General features: G+C 37.9%; 1 protein-coding gene across 7 annotated transcripts in view; it reads left to right on the plus strand.

Annotated features, from left to right (window-relative positions):
- Positions 1–7,165: 7,165 nt before the first annotated feature.
- The window catches only part of GLRB (glycine receptor beta), a 121,491-nt gene continuing 103,849 nt past the window's right edge, over positions 7,166–24,807 (plus strand). Inside the window, exons 1-2 of one of the 7 annotated variants that reach the window (XM_021100487.2) lie at positions 7,166–7,596; positions 9,330–9,480. In XM_021100487.2, the coding sequence (XP_020956146.1) occupies positions 9,359–9,480 (122 nt within the window). In that variant the 5' untranslated portion in view covers positions 7,166–7,596; positions 9,330–9,358. 7 annotated transcript variants of the gene reach the window in all.

Genomic DNA, 24,807 nt, shown 5'->3' on the forward strand with positions numbered 1-24,807 from the left:
ACATACAAGGGAACCCTGATAAGGTTATTGGCAGAAACTCTGCAGGGCAGAAGGGAGTGGCACTATATACTTAAAGTGATGAAAGGAAAAACCTCCAACCAAGATTACTTTACCCAGCAAGGTTCTTATTCGGATTTGAAGGAGAAATCAAAAGCTTTATAGACAAGCAAAAGCTAAATGAATTCAGCAGCACTAAACCAGCTTTACAACAAATACTAAAAGAAATTCTCTAGTTGGAAAAGAAAAGGCCATAACCATAAACAAAAATATTGCAAATGACAAGGCTCACCAGTAAAGGCATAGGTATAGTAAAGATAGGAGATCATCCATACATAAATATTCTACCAAAATCAGAAATCATGAAGAGGAGGGTACAAATGCAGGATACTGGAGATGAACTTACAATTAAGAGACCAACAACTTAAAATAATCTTGTAGATATATAGACTCCTATATCAAAACTACAGGGTAACTCCAAACAAAAAATGTACAGTAGATACACACACGAATAAGAAAAAGCAACTCAAATACAACACAAGAGATAGTCATCAAACCACAAGAGAAGAGAACAAGAGAAGAAGGGAAGAAAAAAGACCAGTAAGAACAAATCAAAAACAGTTAATAAAATGACAATGAGAACACACATATCAATAGTTACCTTAAATGTACATGGAGTAATTGCTCCAAACAAATGACACAGACTGGCTGAATGGATACAAAAACAAGACCCATATATATTCTGTCTTCGGAAACCCACTTCACTTCTAGGGACACATACAAATTGAAAGTGAGAGGATGGAAGAAAATATTCCATGAAAATGAGAATCAAAAGAAAGCTGGAGTAGCAATACACATATTAGACAAAATAGACCTTAAAGAATATTTTAAGAGACAAAGAAGGATATTACATAATGATCAAAGGATCAATCCAAGAATAAGATATAGCATTGTAAATATATATGCACCCAACATAAGATCACCTCAATATGTAAGACAACTGCTAAAAAAGGAGAAATTGACAATAACACAATAATAGCAGGGGACTTTAATAACCCCGCTTATAGCAATGGACAGATCATCCAGACAGGAAATCAATAAGGGAACACAGGCCCTAAATAATGCATTAAATCAGATGGACTTAATAGATATTTATAGAACATTCCATTCTTTTCACATTCTTTTCAAGTGCACAGGGAACATCCTCTAGGATTGATTACATTCTGTGCTGCAAATCAAGCCTTGGTAACATTAAGAAAATTGAAATCATCTCAAGCATCTTTTCTGACCACAACATTATATGATTAGAAATCAACAATAAGAAAAAAACCGTAAAAAACACAAACACATGGAGACTAAACAACATGCTACTAAACAAGGAATGGATCACTGAAGAAATCAAAGAGGAAATTAAAAAATACCTAGAAGCAAATGACAATGAAGACACAACAATCCAAAAAATATGGGATGTAGCAAAAGCAGTTCCAAGAGGGAAGTTCATAGCAATACAAGACTACCTCAGGAAACAAGAAAAAGTTCAAATAAACAAGGTAACTTTAATATAAAGCACCTAGAGAGAGAAGAACAGACAAGCCTAAAGTTAGCGAAGGAGAGAAGTCATAGAGATCAGAGCAGAAATCAAAGAAATAGAAACAAAGAAAACCATAGAAAAGATCGATGAACCGAAAAGCTGGTTCTTTGAAAAGATCAACAAAATTCATAAAACCTTAGCTGGAATCAAGAAAAAAAGAGAGAGGACTCAAATCAATAAAATTAGAAATGAAAAAGAAAAAGTTACAATGGACATCACAGAAATACATAGGATCATAAGAGAATATTACAAAGAACTATATGCCAATAAAACAGACAACCTAGAAGAACTGGACAAATTTTTAGCAAAGTACAATCTTCCAAGACTAAACCAAGATGAAATAGAAAAGATGAGTGGACTAATCACAACTACTGTATTTCAAAATGTGATTTAAAAACTTCCAACAAACAAAAGTCCAGGGCCAGAGAGCTTCACAAGCGAATTCTATCAGATATTTAGAGAAGAGCTAATACCTATACTTCTTTTTTGTTGTTGTTGTTGTTGTTGTTGTTGTTGTTGCTATTTCTTGGGCCGCTCCCGCGGCATATGGAGGTTCCCAGGCTAAGGGTTGAATCGGAGCTGTAGCCACCGGCCTACGCCAGAGCCACAGCAATGCGGGATCCGAGCCGCGTCTGCAACCTACACCACAGCTCACGGCAACGCCGGATCGTTAACCCACTGAGCAAGGGCAGGGACCAAACCCGCAACCTCATGGTTCCTAGTCGGATTCGTTAACCACTGCGCCATGACGGGAACTCCTAATAACTACACTTCTGAAACTATTCCAAAAAAATTGCAAAGGAACACTCCCAAACTCTTTCTACGAGGCCACCATCACCCTGATACCAAAACCAGACAAAGATACCACAAAAAAAGAAAACTACATGCCAACATCACTGATGAACATAGATGAAAAAATCTTCGGCAAAATACTCGCAAACCAAATCCAACAATATATTAAAAGGATTTTACATCATGATCAAGTGAGATTTATCCCTGTGTTGCAAAGATTCTTTAATATCCACAAGTCAATCCATGTGATATACCACATTAATGAACTGAAGAATAAAAACCATATGATTCTCTCAATAGACACAGAAAAGGCTTTTGACAAAATCCAACACCTATTTGTGATAAAAACCCTTCAGAAAGTGGGCACAGAGGGAATCTACCTCAACATAATAATGGCTATATAAGACAAATCTGTAGCTAACATCATCCTCAATGGTGAAAAGCTGAAAGAATTCCCAGTGAGAACAGGAATAAGACAAGGATGCCCACCCTTGACACTACTATTCAACATAGTTTTGGAAGTCCTAGCCACAGCAATCAGAGAAGTAAAAGACATAAAAGGAATCCAAATTGGAAAGGAAGAAGTAAAACTATCACTATTTGCAGATGATATGATACTATACCCAGAGGATCCTAAAGATGCTACCGTAAAACTGTTAGGGCTCATCAATGAATTTGGCAAAGTCGCAGGATACAAAATTAATACATAGAACTCAACGGCATTTCTATATACTAACATTGAAAGATCAGAAAGAGAAATTAGGGAAGCAATCCCGTTTACCATCTCATAAAAAAGAATAAAATACCTAGGAATAAATCTACCTAAAGAGACAAAAGACCTGTACTCTGAAAACTATAAGACGCTGACGAATGAAATCAAAGATTACACAAACAGATGGACAGACATACCATGATCTTGTATTGGAAAAATCAGTATTATCAAAATGACTATACTACCCAAGGCAATCTACAGATTCAATGTAATCCCTATCAAATTACCAAGGACGTTTTTCACAGAACTGGAACAAAACATGTAAGTTTGTTTAGAAGCACAAAAGACTCAGAATAGCCAAAGAAATCCTGAAAAAGAAAAATGGAGCTGGAGGAGTCAGGCTCCCTGACTTCAGACTATACTACAAAGCAACAATCATCAAAACCGTATGGTACTGACACAAAGACAGAAATACAGATCAGTGGAACAGGATAGAAAGCCTGGAATTTATCCTACACACCTACAGTCAACTAATTTATGACAAAGGAGGCAAGAATATACAATGAAGAAAAGACAGTCCCTTCAATAAGTGGTGCTGGGAAACCTGGACAGCCACATGGAAAACAATGAAATTAGAACACTCCCTAACACCATACGCAAAAATAAACTCCAAATGTATTAAAGACCTAAGTATAAGACCAGACACTATAAAACTCTCAGAGGAAAACATAGGCTGAACACTCTCTGACATAAACACAGCAATATCTTCTCAGATCCACCTCCTAGAGTAATGATAATAAAAACAAAAATAAGCAAAAGAGACCTAAATAACCTTTAAAGTTTCTGCATAAACAAAAGGAAAAGGCAACCCAAAGAATGGGAGAAATTATTTGCAAATGAAGCAACTGACAAGGGATTAATCTCCAAAATTTACAAACACCTTTTGCAGCTCAATACCGAAAAAACAAACAACCCCATCAAAAAATGGGCAGAAGATCTAAACAGACAGTTCTCCAAAGACGACATAGAGATGGCCGAGAAACACATGAAAAGATGTTCAACATCACTCATTATTAGAGAAATGCAAATGAATACTACTATGAGGTACCACCTTACACCAGCCAGAATGACCATTATAAAAAACTCTACAAGTGAAAAATGCTGGAGAGGGTGTGGAGAAAAGGGAACCCTCATACAGTGTTGGTGGGAATGTAAATTGGTGCAACCACTGTGGAAAACAGGATGGAGATTCTTCAGAAAACTAAAAATAGAATTACCATTTGATCCAGCAATCCCACCCCTGGGCATCTATCCAGAGAAAACCATGACTTGAAAAGACATCTGTACTCCAGTGTTCACTGCAGCACTATTTGCAATAGCCAAGACATGGAAACAACCTAAATGTCCATCAACAGAGGAGTGGATCAAGAAGAGGTGGTACATATACACAATAGAATATTGCTCAGCCATTAAAATGAACGAAATACTGGCATTTTTAGCAACATGGATGGACCTAGAAACTATCATGCTAAGTGAAGTCGGTCATACAATGAGACACCAACATCAAATGCTTTCACTGACATGTGGAATCTGAAAACAGGACAGACTGAACTTCTTTGCAGAACAGATGCTGACTCACAGACATTGAAAAACTTATGGTCTCCTGAGGAGGCGTTTTGGGGGTGGGAGTATGTGATTGGGTTATGGGATGGAAATCCTGAGAAATCAGATTGTTATGATCATTATACAGCTACAGATGTGATAAATTCATTTGAATAATAAAAGAAATTTTAAAAAAGTAAATAGTAATAAAGAAATGAAAAAAAAAAAGAAAAAAAGAAAAGATACATGTACTCCAGTGTGCATGGCAGCACTATATACAATAGCCAAGACATGGAAACAACCTAAATGCCCATCAACAGAGGAGTGGATAATGAAGATGTGGTACATATACACAATGGAATATTACTCAGCCATTAAAAGGAAGGAAATAATGGCATTTTTAGCAACATGGATGGACCTAGAAATTATCATGCTAAGTGTAGTTAGTCAGACAGTGAGATACCAACATGATATGCTGTTGCTTACATGCGGAATCTAAGAAAAGGACACAATGAACTTATTTGCAGAGCAGACACTGACTCAGACTTTGAAAAACTTATGGTTTCTATAGGAGACAGGTTGGGGTGTGGGAGAAGGGCTGGGGGTTTGGGATGTAAATGCTATGAAATAGTGTTGTGATGATCTTTGTACAACCTTAAATGTAACAAAATTCATTGAGTTAAAATAATTCAAACATTTACAGAATTAAGTCTCCATAATCCTGGCAGAGATAATCACTTATGAGTATGCTGCACAGAGCTCCATAATTACTTATATGAATAAAAATTATATATGTAAATAAAAATATTTAAATGATCAAAACAAATCATTTCAGGTTATTTGCTACTTTTAAAAATAACATCAGATTATACATTAAAAAAAGAAAAAGAAATGAAAGTCTTGGAAGTTGGAAAGGAAAAAGTAAATCTGTCACCATTTGCAGATGACATTGTATTATATGTAGAAAAACCAAAAGACCCCACCATGAAACTATTAGAACTAATAAATGAATTTAGTAAAGTTGCAGGATAAAACATTAGCATACAGAAATCTGTTGCATTTCTATATGATAATAAGGAAATATCAGAAAGAGAAATCAAGCAAACAATCCCATTTACAATCCATCAAAGAATTAAATATCTAGGAATACCTTCTTTAACCAAGAATGTGGAAGATCTATACTCTGAAAACTCTAGGACATTGCTAAAAGTAATTGAAGACTGTCTAAATAAATAGAAAGACATCCTCTGTTCATAGATTGGAGGAATTGATATTGTTAAAATATATTTTCTATGCAAAGCAATCTAAAGATTCAATGCCATCCCCATCAAAGTACCAATGACATTTTTTCTAGAACTATAATACTGCTAAAACTTTATGAATCATAACGGATCCAAAATAGCCAAGGCAAGAAGAACAAAGCTGGAGGAGAAGAACAAATCTTGGAGAAGAAGAACAAAGCTGGATATACCACACTACTATGCTTGAAAAAAATCCACATTTTTCAAAAATGAAACAAAACGAAACACAACAAAACACACTGATGGCCATCAGAAATAGGAAAAGATGCTCAACATCACTAAGCCTTGGGGAAATGCAAATCAAAACCACTATTAGGTATCATCTCACATCTGTCACAATGGCTATCACAAAAAAGACAAGAAATAACAAGTGTTGGTGAGAATGTGGAGAAAAGGGAACCCTTGTGCACTGTTGGTGGGAATGTAAACTCCTGTAGCCGCTGTGGAATAAAGTATGGAGCTATCTCAAAAAATTAAAAATAGTATTACTATATGACCCACAAATTCCACTTTTGGATATTTATTTGAAAAAAATTCAAAAAGATATAGGCACTCCAATGTTCATAGCAGCATTATTTACAATAGCCAAGAGGCTATTGTTTCCATAAACAACCTAAGTGTCCATGTTTTAGTGCTACTTACTGATCAATTTAAGTGCGCTTAGAAAGGCCAGGCTTTTAGAAATTGGATGTAAGATTCTGACATGAAAGTTCCATTCCAGGAGACTATGGGCCAATGATAAAGTTACAGAAAGTGCATGTTGTCTGCTTTGATCTAAGAAGGTCATTTGTTGCTCTATTTTTTTTTGCTTCTAGTGGTAAAAAATAGACCCTAAATGATTCCAGCTCCTTAAAAGGTTTTTCCTTTCCTTTTGAACCAATCCTGCCCCCGCTCCAAGTCCCCATTGCCTTTACGTCCTGTAGGGACCACATTCCTCAGTTCAGATGCCCCAAGGGACTGGAGATGACGTCCTCACTTGCGTGGCAGGGACACCTCTGCCCTCCCGTCCTGGTACCCTCGTCCCCGTCCCCGCTCCAGGCCCGCGGTCCCGCAGCAGCGCGGACACCACGGCGCAGGCTCCGCGGCCCGAGCAGGCGCGTCAGCTATCGGCGGGGACGCGCGGACCCGGGACGCAGCCGCTACTCGCCCCCTCCGCCCCCCTCCCCCCCCGCTCCCGCGTGTCCGGTGCAAGCGCGCGTCCTCCCGGGGCTGCGGGCGGGGCGCCTCGGGTAAGTCGGCTCCAAGAGGGAGGGGCGGCGCGGGGGTCCGATCAAAACATCTCTGCGGAGAGGCTGGGCCGGGGCCAGGGCCGGGGCGCGGGACACTGCGGCAGCAGGAGGAGGAGAAGGAAGCGCATCCCCGGAGGCGGCGAGCGCATCCTGGCGGGTCAGCTGTGCGGGTGCGCTCGGCTGGAGGGATGCGGCGGGCGGAGAAGCTCGGGGACACAGTTGGTGTCCTTTGGTCTGCAGGGATCCCTCATTCCCTGCAGCTGCCGCCTTTGGAAGGTGGGAGGTGGACCCAGAGAGTACAGGGTGGAATTTCCTTTCCCACCCTCCAGACCTGCGGGATGGCCTCCGCTTCCCCCAGGGCCGAGGGTGAAGGTGGGAGCAGTACCTGCGGCCATGGGCAAAGGTGTCTGGTCTTGGGGGTGGGGTGGGGGATCGGGATTCCAGTGTTGCGAGTTGACTAAGGGCAGCCTTGGGCCTGATAAGCCCCTCTGTTGTCTTCAAGAGAAAGGATCCAGGGTGGAAGACCATTTGGCTTGCTTAGGGGCTGTGAAGGATAAATGTGGGAAAATAAGAATTCCTGGGAGGAAGGCAGGTAAAAAGCATGACATAGGAGAAGCAAAATTATAAGGGGCATCTGGGAAATAAGTTAATGTCGAGAAATAGACCCGTCTCTTACTCCGCAGCAAACAATGAAGGAGAAATAATTTATGGTTTGGAAATGAAGGATGCAGAAGAGGAGATGGTTAGGAGATGCTTAAAGTTTTTGATTGTTTTTGTTTTTTGTTTGCTTTTTTTAATGCATCAGACTGTTAAGAATGTAATGCTCATTGAAGCATGGAAAATGTTATTAAGATAAGGCTAAGAAGATTATTTAGAGGAATCTGGCTGTTTTTACTATTTTATTTCCTGTAATGTTTTCTAGAAATTCTGGAGTCAGAAATCATCTTTTTGATGATAAATGTTAATATCATGTGAGTAGGAAAGCCCATTGCTAACTGAAATCAATATCTACCTTTTTTGGGGTAAAAGATTAAGGTTAACTTGCAAATTTAGTGTGTATAAATAAAAACAATTTAGAGAGTGAAACTCTGATAATAAATTTTTATTTATTTTTGCCAGTTCTTTAGTACTTGTCCTTTCCTTTAGAATAGTTTTATTGTTTTTGAAAAATATGCATGCAAAATTCAAAGAACAGAGAGATTAAGAGAAAATAATTTAAGGAGTTCCCATTGTGGCTCAGTGGTAATCATTCCAACTAGTATCCATGAGGACTTGGGTTCGATCCCTGGCCTTGCTCAGTGGGTTAAGGATCCCAGGTTACCCTGAGCTGTGTTGCAGGTTTCAGATGCTGCTTGGATTCTGAGTTGCTGCCGCTGTGGTGTAGGCTAGCAACTATAGCTCCAATTAGACCCCTAGCCTGGGAATTTCCATATTTGGCCCTAAAAAAAGCAAAAAAAAAAAAAAAATTTTTTTTAAAATATTCTACATGGGCTAACTGTCTTAACAATGGATTAAACAACCTTCTAGGTGTCTTTCTAAGCATACCTTGGTATACTATGCAACTTAATATCATTTTACAATATCATAAAACTATATAATGTAAATTTTCATATTTACCTTTTGTTCCCCTTGGGGTCTTATTTTCTATGAACTATAATTTAACTAACTTTTACTATGAAACCATCATGAAGTATGTAGTGAAGTATAACCACATAGGTTTAAGCAATGAGAATTTTTTTTTAAGGCCAAATAGCATTTATGCAAGTAAAAAATTTCACAAGCACTATCCGTGACTATACATGAATGTACACATATGATTTTTCAACTCTAAAAGTGGACTTCAAGGATGGAACTTGTAGGGTTTTTTCTTCTACAGAGGAGGAAGAAGAGTAGAACACTATAGAGTTTAATATATTTAATAAACTTAAACTATTACAAAATCATAATGTTTGTCCATGTATGGAGAAAAATGTTTGCCAGGAGCAATGAAAATTTGATATGCAGATGTACTTGTCCATTGGCTAGTAATGGTCATATGCCTTAAAAAGAGTCTTATGTTATCATTTGCTTCATAAATGTAATCATTTTCTTCTTCTTTTTTGTAGATCGAGCTCCTGAAATTTAATTTTTCAAGATGAAGTTTTTATTGGCGGTGGCCTTTTTTATTTTAATTTCCTTGTGGGTTGAAGAAGCCTATTCTAAAGAGAAGTCTTCAAAGAAAGGAAAGGGGAAAAAGAAGCAGTACCTGTGCCCATCGTACGTTCTTCATGTCTTATATTCTTTTACGGAGAAATGTTATTGCATTTTTTTTAAAATCAGAGTAAGGTGGTCTATTGAAACACATATCAGCAGAGGTTTTCCTATGAGAACATGAGCCCATTTGTTTCATAGGTAGAAAAGGACAGAGCGAAGCGGGCTTTAGAATGTGAAAGCGAATTACCAATATGATGAAGGTAAAGCTTTATAAAGTTTTATTCATGTCCTGGGCTTATATAATTTTTATATATTTTTTACAAAAGTAGAAAAAAAGTTACTATTTCTTTCTTCCACTGAATGCAGCACTGTAATTGGATACTGAGGTTCTGTCTTTTGAGCAAATAGTAGTTCAAAAAGTTGACTTAAAAAAAAGCACTCCTAGGACTTCTGTTGAGGCTCAGTGGATTAAGAACCTGACGTGGGGATGAGGGTTTGAACCCTGGCTTCACTTGGTGGGTTAAGGATCCAACACTGCCACAAGCTGTGGCATAGGTCGAGGATGTGGCTTGAATTTGGTGTGGCTGTGGCATAGGCCTGCTGCTGCGGCTCTGATTCCGCCTTAGCCTGGGAGCTTCCATATGCCAAGGGTGTGGTCCTAAAAAGAAAAAAAGTCCTAAAAATGAATATTTATTTAAAAAATCAGCTGAGCTATGATTTTGAATTCTGTTTAATTCATATTAATGCACGGCTGAAGATTCACAAGGTAGATCAATTTTCTACTTCAATTTATTTTTTTGGTAAGAGATTTATATTAGGAAATTAGGATAGTTCTCCCAAAAATGTGATTAAATTTGAAGTTACTTGTAAAAACAAAATCTAAATCCAAATCACCCAATCCCTGCTCCTTCCCCATCCTGAAAAACAACAACAAAGTTTCAAGGTCTTGGCTCCATTTTTTGAATAATGGTAAATAATGTTCAATGGTTAGAACAATTGAACAGGATATAAATAAATAATTTTCATAAAATTTGTGCTTTTAGGTAATAATGTTACAGTGTATACTGTGATCTGGAATAAAAATTTATTTGCTGTTATAGGTTATTTATTTGTCACCCCAGCTGTGTCATATGGAAGTTCCTGGCCTAGGGGATTGAGTCTGAGCAGCAGCTGCAACTTTTGCAGCAGCTGTGGCAACACCAGATCCTTTAACCCACTGTGCAGGGCCGGGGATCAAACCTGCACCTCCACAGTGACCTCAGCCTCTGAAGTTGGATTCTTAACCTCCTGTGCCACAGAGGGAACTTCTGTTAACAGGCTATTTTTTCAGTAAGATTTAAGTGCCATATTGATTGAGTAATATTATTCAAACACTATCATCATTTAAATGTAGATTATTAAAGTTTCATAAATGTTCCATGAGAATTATTAAGGTACGTTTTGGGAAGTATATTTTGTAAGAAAAGGGTGTTAGAGTTGTTATTTTGGAATAGGTATTTGAATGAATATGTGAGGCTAGAGGTCTAGTAATAAATAAAGCTTCCTATTAAGAAATACCTCCTTGGATTCCCTGGTGGATCAGTGGATTAAGGATCTGGTGTCAGCACTGCAACAACTTGGGTCACTGTTGTGGCAAGGGTTTGATCCCTGGCCCAGGAAATTTTGTATGCTGTGGCATAGTCAAATTTTTTTTTTTTGAAGGAAAAGAAAAAAAAAAGGAATACTTCCTACTTTTCAGCTTTACTACTCCTCCTGCACAGTCTAATGTAAGGACCAGTCTGGGTGTGACACAATGTCCCCATCTGCCCAATAGAGTATGATGGGGAAGGTTCTGGCACAAACACCACTTGCAACTGTCGCTACTCACTGATGGAGTTTTTGTGCTACAACTAGGAGATTAATTAGCATTTTAGTGACGTGGGTATTGTTAGGCCTTACTCTTCCCAAGGAACTGCACGAATTTTCATGTTTTGGATATTCTATTAACGCTTGATTTGATAAATGTTGACATATTGACCCAAACTGCTATTTGTTCTGTAGTCTTGGATCCTCTGTATAGAGCAAGCCCTCTTTGATCAGTCAGGTTTCTCTCTCTGATGAGATAGGGCTCCTGTCTCCTTCCCTATCCCCCATCAGATGTCATGAATCAGAGTTCAGAGTATGTCAACTGCAAGCCTTATAACTACTGTATATTTTACAAGAGTCTTTTAGAGAGCACCCCATCCCTTCCCAGAACAGTGCTTTTCAATTACCTTATATATAAACTGGCTCTGTACACCTAGGCTGTCTATAGTTAAGATAGATTTTTTAAAGTTAATCTGATAGACAAAGAGTGAAACAATGAAAGTTCTCTTTGGGAGTTCCCGTCATGGCTCAGTGGTAACAAAGCTGACTAATATCCATGAGGATGTGATTTCAATTCCTGGCCTTCCTTCCCCAGTGGGTGAAGGATCCAGTGAGTTGCCCTAAGCTATAGGCTTGAATCCTGTGTTATTGTGTCTGTGGTGTAGGCTGGCAGCTGCAGCTCCAATTCGACCCCTAGTCTGGGAACTTCCATATGTCATGGGTGCAGCCCTAAAAAGCAAAAAAAAAAAAAAAAAAAAAAAAAAAAAAAAAAGATAGTTCTCTTTGGTACATATGGAAATCTTCAAGTGGAAGGCTCAACATATACCTGCTAAGCCCATATCACAGTATTTTAGATATGTTGAGAAATTAATTAAAATTTTATCTCTGGAAATATCTACCACAGTCTTAAAATTTGATTATATTACTTTTTGTAATCATGAGCTTTCTTAACAGTTGCCAAGGCAATGCTGCTCAAAATCCAACTTATTAAAAAATAGATGTCCTAGGGAGAATTAGTTTTGTGTATTTTTTTGTTTGAATATTTTATTAAGAATTTTGATTTATGATCACCGAACTTCTAGAGACTAGGGTTTTCTCTGGCTATTCTTGGATCCATTATATTAAATTTCTTTGAAAATTCAGATTGAGAATCTCAGTTATAATACTGCGTTATGAAAGAATATATGTCTCAGAGGATGATTCAGTTTGCCTATCACGTGTAAGTTGGTTAAGCATAAAACATCTTGATTAAGAGGAATATTTAAGATTACAAAACCCAGAAATTAGGTATAGTAAGAATTTCACCTAATGATGTTTTGATTTATTTAAACTTTTTTTAATACAGTCGATGAAGCAATGGAGTTGGATGGGTATATGCAGTCAATGTGTTATATAAGTGTAGCAAGCATGCACAAAAACTTCCCCTTTTACTGTTTTAGCATTTTTCCCCAGAGTGCAAATAAGAGGAAAACTGTCTTTAAATGTAGAAAAAATAAAGAACTTAAGACTCTCCATATTCTAAGTCGCTGTTGAGCTTGAATCGTATCACAAACTTTTCCTGGCTCTTTAATATTATTATTTTTAACATTAATTGTTTGCAGAAGCTCAGAAATCATAAATTTATGCTATTATTCATTATTTTCTGGCATGTAGTCAAAGCAGCAGTACCAAGTTGGTAAACTACCTGATAGGTCTGAGTTCACAAATTTTAGAAATTTGGTATATACTGATAAATGTGAAATAAAATTTAAATTAGAAAATATGTTTTAGATCAAGTCTTTGGAGATAGTTTAGCTTTTTATTATACTTTAATTGTTGATTTTTTAATTTTTAAAAGTTTTATTGGAGTATAGTTGATTTATTGTATATAAGTCTTAAATAAGATAATGCATATAAGGAAAGTAGCTTTTTATTTTATAGTTTGAATTTGACATTGATCTTAATCTATTGGTCTTTCTTCTGATCTTCTAGACATTCTGCCCCAGTGACTTTGTCCAAATCTCTGGCTTAATTGCCATCCCCTGTTAACTCCTAAGGCTCTATAGCCAGCTGAGACATTTTGAAAGAACACCATACTCAGACATCCATTTCTACCTGGTTATCCCATCTTGATCTTCAACTTGATTTAAAATTGGAGAACCAGAGTTCTGAAATCCTCCCCACCTCTCCTAATTCAGTGTTTCACTTTGCAGCAAATGATACCATTGCCTCCTCTGCCCTCCAAGCCTCCATCCTAGGACCTTCTCTCGCTACCTCCACTTCTCAAACCCAGTCATCATCGAGACTCCTAAATGCAGACTCAGCACCATTTTCGGAGAAAGTCCTTCACTCCTACCCCCATGGGGATACTGCTTTCACTCTTCTCATCCTTTTTGGTGAGCTCTCTAATCCTCTCCCTCTTTTTCTCTTCCTCCACCAATGCTGATCCCACACCAACCTGAGAGTGTATTTCCTTCAGTTTATCAAAGTCATTCCAATGCTTAGAGCCCTTCGAGGGATCTATCATCTTCTGGCTAAGATTCTGATTTCTTGGCTTCTAACACAAAACTCTTGCTGAACGGACCTCTGACTCCTTGGGCTGTATCTTTCCAACCTGGGCCATACTCTTACTCAAAATCTCATACACACTTGCTGTTTCACACTTCTGAAGCATTCTTCTCTTTACCAAAATGCCAGAGGTTTCTTTCTTTTGTTAGTTATCTCCTGCCTCAGTGGTCTTTTTCCAATCCATTTCTATAAAAACCACTTATTCACAGTTGACTTCCAAATCTGTATGCCTGGCTCAGACTTCTCTGAAGAGCACCATACCCAATACATTCAACATTTGAATCTGATGGTCTTGTGATGACCTCAAACTCAAATTCAAACCTTTGTCTCAGGAGTTCCCATTGTGGCTCAGTGGTAATGAACCTGACTAGGATCCATGAGGATGCAGGTTCAATCCCTGGCCTCTCTCAGTGGGTTAAGGATCCGGCATTGCTGTGGCTGTGGTGTAGGCCAGTAGTTGTAGCTCTGATTCACCCCCTAGCTTGGGAACTTCCATATACCATGGGTGTGGCACTAAAAAGCAAAACAAAAACAAAAACCTTTGTCTCCTTTGGGAAACCTTTCCTAATCCTGACAGTCTGGTTTAGATAATGAAGTTCTGAGCCTCCAGGGTTCCCTGATTGCCTATCCTATTTATAGAGTAGTATGGTGATATCAACTATAATTGTGTGCTTTCCCTACTAGACCCATACTCCTTGAGGGCAGTGTCTGATTGCCTTAGATCAAAAGTCATGATGGCAATCAACATCATCATGCCTGGTACAAAATACACATGCCATAAGCATTTGTTTAAAGAGTGAATACAAACCTAAATTTCTTTGACCCTTATAAGTCACTATATCTGGATTTTGTTATAATACTTGAAAATAATGTATGTGATCTCTATGGGCAGTATTTAGACATGTCGTTTCAACATAGGGAAAACTAAGCAGTTAACAACTAGGTAATTAGTAGAGAATCTTCAACCTGGATGATGTTTCCTGGATAAATTTTGGTTAAATACCTTGTCAATGACTAAAATAATACTTTACAGAGGAAACATCCAAATGGAGAATAATGTGATATTGGAACATACAGTGAATATGTGCGACAGAACTAAGATCTAATATGATCTTTAAAGGCTAAAGTGATGGGCTGAATCAAACAAGATTGAAGTATAAATTGCACTCTTTTTCTTTTTATGGCTGCATCTGGGGCATGTGGAAGTTCCCGGGTCAGGAGTCAAATTGGAGCTGCAGCTGAGGCCTAGGCTACAACTACAGCCACTCTGGACTGAGACTCATCTGCAACCTATGCCACAGCTTGTGGCCATGCCCAATCCTTAACCCACTGAATGAGGCCAGGGATTGAACCCTAATCTGCAGAGAGACAATGTCAGGCCCTTAAGCAGCAGAGCCACAATGGGAACTCCTATATTGCATTTTTTTTTATTGCTCAAATTAATTTATCACATCTGTAGTTGTATAATGATCATAACAATCTGATTTCACAGGATTTCCATCCCACAGCCCAAGCACATCCCCCCACCCCCCAAACTGTCTCCTCCGGAGACCATAAGTTTTTCAATGTCTGTGAGTCAGCATCTGTTCTGCAAAGAAGTTCAGTCTGTCCTGTTTTCAGATTCCACATGTCAGTGAAAGCATTTGATGTTGGTGTCTCATTGTATGACCGACTTCACTTAGCATGATAGTTTCTAGGTCCATCCATGTTGCTAAAAATGCTGGTATTTCATTCCTTTTAATGGCTAAGTAATATTCCATTTTGTATATGTACCACCTCTTCTGGATCCACTCCTCTGTCAATGGACATTTAGGTTGCTATATTGCATTTTGATTCTGGAATCACTTGTGCAAGTATAGGATGGGGAAAACAGTTTGGCAGAGCATATTTGGAAAAAAAATTAAAAATATAATTATGATACAAATGGAATAATAATGCAATATAATATGTGATGTATAAGGTGGATACATGATAGTGATGAATAATTATATACTATATCTTTCCATCCCAGCTATATAAGAAAGAAACCAGTGTTTTAATTTTTCTGTGTTGTGCATATTACTTCACTTAAAAGAGCTGTTATTTAAAGCAAGACTTACAGAGATTTCTATACTATGCTAGTCAGTACTTTCAGGGAAGAGAAATAAGAATAGTTGAGGTTGGAGTTCCCGCTGTGGCACAGAAGGTTAAGGATCTGGTGTTGTCTCTGAGGCAACTTGGATTCAATCACATCCCAATGCAGTTGGTTAAGGATCCAGTGTTGCCCCAGCTGTGGCATAGCTCATAGCTGTGGCTTGGATTCGATCCCTCCCCAGTAATTTCATATGCTGAGGGTGTGGCTGAAAAGGGGGAAAAAAAAAAAAAGAATAAAGATAATTAAAATAATGTCATATTAGGAAGAGCTAAGGAACTGAGATATTTGAAAGTTTTCAATTTTTTTCTATGTCCTTTAATTTTTTATTTTAATGATTTTTATTTTTTTCCATTATAGCTGGTTTACAGTGTTCTGTCAATTTTCTACTGTACAGCAAGGTGACCCAGTCACATATACATATAAACATTCTTTTTTCTCACATTATCATGTTCCAATATAAGTGACTATAGATATTCCCAGTACAATTTTTTTTTTTTTTTTTTTTTTAAAGCTGTAATGTAGACGAGAAAAGTAGATTTTACTGCTTGGCACCAATAGATGAAATGAGGACTAATGACTGGAAGCCCCAAGGAGGGATGTTTTTGGCTCCAAATTAGGAAGGCCTTTCCAATAGAGACAAGATTAGATAAAATTACCTGGGAAGAGAGGTAGTGGAGTTTACAGTAACTCAAAGCACTGGGCCATGGGGGATAATTACTTGGCAGCATATTTTATAGAAAGTTTGAGCTTTGTAAGGGTGATTAGACCAGAAGGTAGTATTGAAGGACTTTTTAGTTTGTTAGATTTTGAGATTTTAAAGATTCTTTGTTTCTAATATACTGTATTTGATGACAGCCTAATGATATATCCAATAGCAGAATGAGGGAGAGAATCATCTTTTCAAAATTTTATCTCCCTCCAGATTGAAATAGATCTGCCTTTATTTTTGTTGTGTTGTCTTGGAAAGCTCTATATGTATAAAAATACATATATCTTGGTCTAATAATAAGGATTGCTGCATCCAGTGCTGCAGGGCAATGGGAGATCCCGAAAGAGGGACAGTGTGGTATAACAAAACACACAAGACTCTTTTACATTTAGAAAGTGGGGGACTGGGAGGCACTCTGTTCTGCAGAACGAAGGCACCTAGGTTTTAGCCACATGACTTTTATTAAGGAAGGTGGCATAGTGAGCAAAATCAGGCATAGGTAATGACAAAGCTATCTCTTAGTGAATAACAAAGGAAACTACTAGCAATGAATTTACTGGTGCATACCTTTAGGACACAGCACAGCTGCTTATAGAATATCATGGTTGATGCATAACTCCCTTATCTTGTCTTCGAAAGATACCTTAGAACTCTGCAGGTATGCTTATCTGGCTTTGCCATCATAAGCATTCCTTAGCTTATTGTGCTTTTGCATATACACCAAGTTTGCCTTCTGCAGAGATCAGCAGTTCAGTCATCTCCAACATATCCCCCTTATTTATTTATTTATTGCATAAGAATAGTCATAGTAAATTTTGATTGCAGGGCATTCTTTTGGCTTCTATAGTTCAGTCTGATTCTGCAGACTGCACAAAAAAAGAAAAAATACAAATACAGTGATGATTAGAACAATTATAAAAGAAATATTTGGATTCTCAAACCAGGTGTGAGAATCAAAGGCCAGGAATCCTGATATAATACTTTTAATAATTTGATCTTTAGAAGTGTCCAATTACATAGAACTAAATTGCTGAATGTCCTTTTGTAGAGCTGAAATATCTAGTGTAGCATTATGTTGACCCCAGGCTCTCAAGACATGAGCCTTAATTTTTTCCCAATTGTATAGGCTGTTATTATATTTAAGAGGAGTGATACAGTAAGTAGTTATAATGACAAGGGAGGTCCATTTGTGTGTATACTCTCTAATTCTTTGCCCATCCAGAAAATTGCATCTTTCAAACTGTTCAATTCATGCCAAAAGGCCAGGTCTGTGGAATGTTGCTCATGCCACAATTGTGACAAATTTTCTGTGAGATTATTAACAAAAGTATGTGTTTGAATTTCCTGAGACAGAGCTATAGCAGATGTAGCTACTGAAGTGATTATTCCAATAATAGTAAATATGGCTCCAATAATCAAACCAATCATTCTTTTTTCTCTGCAGAAGATCTTTTGAAATATACTATGTAAAATATATAATGTGGGGTTTTGTTCCCAAGGTTCAGTAAGATTCACAGGTAACCAGATTGCAGTAGGTTGATACATCATCATAATAGACTGATGTCTGTTATATTTGTTAACACAATGATGTATATAACAATTTGCACATTGAATATGATATATCTAAGAACTAGAATTACAAGGACTTGTATCTCTTTTCCTACCATAAGCACATAAGGGCAAAAATGCAAGTTTGAATCCAGCTAGAATGAATAAGGGAGGTTTCCAAAGTGTAAACTTACTTATCATAAGTATAATTTACATCCCACAGAGAAATTCTTTGTAAGGCTGCAGCTAATTTCCATTGAGTATTTTGCAGTGGCCCTTTCCAGTTTTTAGTTGTGGGCCAGCTAATTTCAGAGCATGCTGATGTATTTTTGAATTAGAAATTGCTTGAAAGCCTTTATTATGCATATGTACCCTAAGAGTTTTATTATTAGCAGATCTCAGTTCTCCATACTCCCCTAGGCTCCTAGAGTCATTCTTCAGAAGTCACGTGTCAGTTGGTCTTCCTCCATGCCACTATTTTACACAACTGCCAGGAATCCAAAAAGGTGTAGTTGCAGTTTCTGGAAAAACACAAGTGTAACCTCTACCCCAAGTTATTAGAGGATCAGGGCTTTTCCTATGTTTTCCTCAGGTGTTTTCCAGTATACTAACGGGGAGGTACCAGGAATATGCTGGCCATAGTGCTGTTCCGTAGGAGTTATTCCTTGATCATTACAGGTGAAAAAATTTCAAATATGCAAAGCTTGTCTTAATAATCTTGCGGGAGTATAGAAACCTTCTTGTCCCCCCCCCTTTTATTATTAAGTTATAGTTTCAATTTATGATGTGCACATTCTACTATAGCTTGTCCTTGGGGATTATAAGGGATGCCAGTGACATGTGAAATACCCCAAACTTCACAAAATTCAGTAAAAGCCTTACTAGCATAAGCAGGACCATTACCTGTTTTAGTATGTTGTGGAAGGCCCAGAAGGCAAAAGCTTCTAAAGAATGTTTTTTGACATATTAAAAAGTTTCACTTGTTTGAGCTAAGGTCCAAAGAACAGAGGAATATGTGTCAACAATAACATGAAGAAATTTTATTTTTATTTTTATTTTTTGTCTTTTTAGGGCTGCACCCATGACATATGGAAGTTCCCAGGCTAGGGGTCAGATCAGAGCTACAGCTGCTGGCCTACACCACAGCCACAGCAACACCAGACCCAAGTCGCATCTGCAACCTACACCACAGCTCACGGCAACACTAGATCCGTAACCCACTGAGTGAGGCCAGGAATCAAACCTGCATCCTTATGGATGCTAGTCAGATTCGTTTCTGCTGAGCCATGACAGGAACTCCTACATCAACAAATTTTAAATGTCCAAAACTATTAACATGAGTAATATCCGTTTGCAATATTTCATTACTTTTTAATGCTCTAGGATTGACTCCATCATTGGTAGACACCTGAGCTAAGCTTTGACACGATGAAGGGGATTTAATAATATCTTGGGCAATAGTGTGAGACAGACTAAACTGTGTATGCAGCATTGCTGCAGGCTGATGCAGAAGTACGTGTGAAGCACGAGCAGTTTAAAAGATAGAAGTTATAAGCAGGTCCACCTTTTGATTACCATCATGTAAAGGACCTGGTAAAGAAGTATGAGGACATACATGAGTAATGAAAAATGGTGATATTCTTTGTCTAATAATTTAGGTTAAAAAAAAGTTGAAATAACTCTTCATCACTTAATTCTTTCAATTTTGCTGTTTCTAGTTTTTGTACTAATTGTACCACATAGAGAATCTGAAACAATATTATAAGGACACAAGATTATTTTTAAAACTTGTTGAACAGCCACTATTTCTGCTTTTTGAGCTGAAGTATAAGAAGTTTCTATAATTTTAGTAATATCTGGGCCTTGAATACTGGCTTTACCATTTGGAGTTCCATCTGTAAAATAAGTATGTACTTCAGCAATAGGCTGTGATCTGGTAACTTTTGGAAATATGAAAGGAGTCTCTTGTAGGAATTTTATACGTTTATTTTTGGGTGGATGATTATCAAGTTCCCCTGTATATCCAGCTAAAGCAGTCTGTCATGGCAATGAGTTTTGGAGTAAAGTTTCTCTCATAAATTTGTCTCTATATACAAAACTAGAATATGAATCAAAACAGTCTTTTTCTTTAAAAGTACCCTCATTTTTACCAAATAGAGCCAAATTAGGACTGTAGAAAGAATACCCCAAATGGAAAACATGTTTTCTAACCATTTCTTTTTCATTATTGGGTTTGCCAGCGTGCCGGGAAGAACCAAGCAGCCACCTTGGATTTCCTGTGACTGTTGAATTCACAGCTATTGTTTACCTACCTTAACTTCTCTGATTTAGGAGCAGACTGTTACCATGCACTGCAAGAGCATTAGGATGGCAAAAGTCTGAAAATGAGGGATTAATTCTTTGTGCCATATTTTTCTTTCTTTCTTTCTTTTTTTTTTTTTTTGTCTTTTTGCTATTTTTTTGGCCGCTCCCGTGGCATATGGAGGTTCCCAGGCTAGGAGTCTAATCAGAGCTGCGGCCACCAGCCTACGCCAGAGCCACAGCAACGCAGGATCCGAGCCGCGTCTGCAACCTATACCACAGCTCACGGCAACGCCGGATGTTAACCCACTGAGCAAGGGCAGGGATCGAACCCGCAACCTCATGGTTCCTAGTCGGATTCGTTAACCACTGGGCCATGACGGGAAGTCCCTGTGCCATATTTTTCATTTGACAGTGTTTCCCCTGTAATTTATATTTAGGAAGTTTGTAAAAAAAAATTTACAGGGAAAAGTTTAAAAATACCTGGTCAGATAGAATCATAGATTATTGTTTTACATTACTTATTCATTTAACCAAAGTAACCAAAGATTTCAAAAGCAAATACAAATTAAAGGCAAAGAAATTAGTATAATCTGTTATTACAAGCAGCATTTTAAGAAAACCTTCTTTTAACAGACCGAATCCAAAGTCCAGTTTTGCACTAGTTTACTGAAATTTTAAACTTAGTCAGTCCTAACCATGTGTAAAATGCTTTTCTCATTGTCCACTTCCCACAAATCTTCCATCACTTTCTGTATCCATAATATTCTGTCCCCTATCTTTCCACTCAAAATAACAAGCTATAAGGCAGACTTACTTTCTTTTCCTTTAATAAAATGCAATTCCATTCCTCATTCCTTCTTTTTACTGAAAGCACACACATTCTACTTTTCTAAAGCAACCATGGACTGTCTTGTAAAATTTCTAAAATGCCTGTTTTTCTTGTAGAGAACATCTCAGGATGGCACCAAACATACCAATTAATAGTCTTAAATGGCTTTATTTTCTTTGTTTGGTAATTGAAGTCTCAGTATCTTATTTGACTTCTATTAAACATAGGTGCAATAAGGTATTATACTTAATGTTCATAACTCTAAAGACATGCCTGTATCAGATCAACACACTTTGTTTTTTCTTCTTTTTTTTTTTGTCTTTTTGCCTTTTCTATGGCCACACCTGTGGCACATGGAGGTTCCCAGGCTAGGGGTCTAATTGGAGCTGTAGCCGCTGGCCTATGCCAGAACCACAGCAACTCGGGATCCGAGCCGCATCGATGACCTACACCACAGCTCACGGCAACACCAGATCCTTAACCCACTGAGCAAGGCAGGGGATCGAACCCTCAACCTCACGGTTCCTAGTAGGATTCGTTAACCACTGAGCCACGACGGGAATTCCAGATCAACACACTTAAATACTAACATCTGAATATCAAATACTGAATATTTTCCAGTTCACATGAACCAAAAATGAATTTACTTTATGTATTTTGAGAATTTATGTAATTGCTTAATTTCCTTTAAGCCAATTAAGTAGAGCTCTTTTATGAATTAATTTTGGCAATTCCATACACGCACAAAACACACAAAGACACATACAAACAAGCAAAACAAAGACCTTGTATTTCCCATTTCGAAGTTTCAGCCATGAATAAGGTACATCTATAAAAAAAACCTGTCTTTTAGAAGAGAGATTAGATTCAAATTGTGTTTTGGGCAGATGGAACAAATCTAGGTGGTTAAAGCCCTTTTTACTAATGTTTATAAAATATACATAGGATTTCTTTTTGTCCCTGAGAATACACCTTCCACCTTATACCCCTTTTCCTGAAATTTGTATTTCAAAAAGATGGTGAGATAAGGGTTTCAGAAGGCCTTATAGAACATCTGCATCTCAAAGACACAGGCAAATTCCTTCTAGGATGGCTTTGTTCCTTTAAGGCCAGAAGAAATTTCCCTTAACACTTAAAAGCCTCTTCCCTGAGGCCTTAAAGGCCATGTTAAGTAAGACTGAGAATGGAGTTTGTGGGCTCTGTTCTAATTTTTGCAGTTTTTATCTGTCAGGGGAAGCCTGGCTTATGAAATGGCCTGAAAGAATGGTGTGTCCTCTACTGGCCTCAGGATCTGGATTAGTGTATAGCAAGAAGGAGGAGGGATGGGTTTTTTGAATTTTATCTGGGGTGATGACAAGCCCCTTTTCATTAAGATACATTTTGGTATCTAGGAAGATGTTAAAAGCTTGTTCTGCTGGAGCAGAGAGGAGGATATCATCCATGTAATGGGTAATATATGCCTCAGGATATTTATATCTAACAGGAGCTAAGGCTGGATCCACAAATTTTTGGCTATGGTAGGACTATTTTTCATGCCCTGTGGCAGTACCTTCCATTGATATCATTTCATAGGTGATTTGTTGTTTAAAGCAAGAACAGAGAAAGCAATTCTACATTTATCCTAAGGGGCTAGTGGTATAGTGAAAAAAACAATCCTTTAAATCTATGACAATTAAGGCCCAATTTAAGGGAATTACAGTAGAAGGCAAGCCAGGTTGTAAGGCACCCATAGCATACATTGTCTTATTGATTTCTCTTAAATCATGTAATGATTTCCATTTACTTGTTTTTTTTTTTTTTTTTTTTTTTTGGAGTAGTAAAAAACAGGAGTATTCCAAGGGCTATTAGCTTCCTCAACATGACCTGCTTTTAATTGTTGAGCTATTAGCTCATGTATTTTAGTCAATTTCTCCTGAGTTAGGGGCCATTGATCTACCCAAATTGGAGAAAAGGGCCTGTCCCAACCACCATTTCAAAAGTAATCTGAACATTATTTCTTTGATTTAAATGAGTTTGTTTCTGACAGAAGTCTGAAAGACTAGACTTACAAATTATAGAGTCTATACCATCTGGGGTGGCTTTAGCTATCATATGCCAATCCCATGGGGGAAGCGGAAGTGTACCTATGTTTTCTACAATACTCATAGTAAAGGGAGCTGTAACTCCATTCTCTATCACACTATCACAAAGAGACTTAAGAGCCTTAAAATCAAAAGGGGCATACATATGGATATTTTGTCCTAGAACTTGAGTATCAGGAGCAGTAATTAGAGCGCAGCTAAAAAGGTCCAATCCTCTAGACTAGCAGATTTTAAAGCTGATTGAAGGAGAGTTAGTATTGCCTCCACAGCTAAAGGCTTATTTAAATTCTCATCAAGAAAGGGATTACTCTAGGAGTTCCCATGTGGCGCAGTGGTTAATGAATCGGACTAGGAACCATTAGGTTGCAGGTTGCAGGTTCAATCCCTGCCCTTGCTCAGTGGGTTGGGGATCCGGCGTTGCTGTGAGCTGTGGTATAGGTCGCAGACGCGGCTCGATCCCACATTGCCGTGGCTCTGGCGTAGGCTGGTGGCTACAGCTCCAATTAGACCCCTAGTCTGGGAACCTCCATATGCCATGGGAGTGGCCCTAGGAAAAGGCAAAAAGACAAAAAAAAAAAAAAAAAAAAAAAAAAAAGACAAAAAAAAGAAGGGGATTACTCTAATAATCAATGATGTTGAGCATTTTTTTCATGTGCGGGATGGATTGGGAGCTTGGGGTTAATAGATGCAGACTACTGCCTTGGAATGGCTTAGCAGTGAGATCCTGCTGTGTAGCACTGGGAACTAAGTCTAATCACTTAGGATGGAGCATGCTAATGTGAGAAAAACAATGTATGCATGTATGTGTAACTGGGTCACCATGCTGTACAGTAGAGAAAAAATAATAGAAAAAAAAGAGTAAAGTAAGGATACATATTAAAAAAATAAATAAATGAAGGGATTAGTTTGAGGGGGAGCAGAAGGCTTGGGTTTTTCTTTATGCTTCTGCAAGGGTTCCAAAATGTGCTTCACTAACCCCCATGTGGAAAAAACAGAAATGGAAAGAGAGGCCCCAGACTGATGGGTGTGCTTTAAATTTTCTCTGACATGATCCCAACATTCTGGGTCCACAGTACCCTCACCTGGTTATATTTGACCATGGCTTCTAACAATTCCTCTATCTTAGACTTTGTTACCCAAGCCCCTGACTGTTTTGGCATACATTTAAGCAATTGAATATAGCATTTAGTTTCCTGAGATTGATTCTTCCCCATTGCTATCCTGGTTTAAAATTTCTACTTGCCTACTTACAGTCGTGACTCCATCAAGTACAAGGCTACCATCTCTGCCATCTGTAGTTTCACTTTCTCCACTTGTAGCAGACATCTTTCTCCTGTTCATAACAGACCTTCTCTTCAGGCCCCACATTGGGTGCCACTCTGCTGTGTCAGTG

The sequence above is a fragment of the Sus scrofa genome, chromosome 8 (genome assembly GCF_054392235.1).
Source record: "Sus scrofa isolate SSC_HxYL_T2T_F1_AM1 chromosome 8, Sscrofa_HxYL_maternal_Yorkshire_Landrace_v2.0, whole genome shotgun sequence".
NCBI classification, from domain to species: domain Eukaryota; kingdom Metazoa; phylum Chordata; class Mammalia; order Artiodactyla; family Suidae; genus Sus; species Sus scrofa.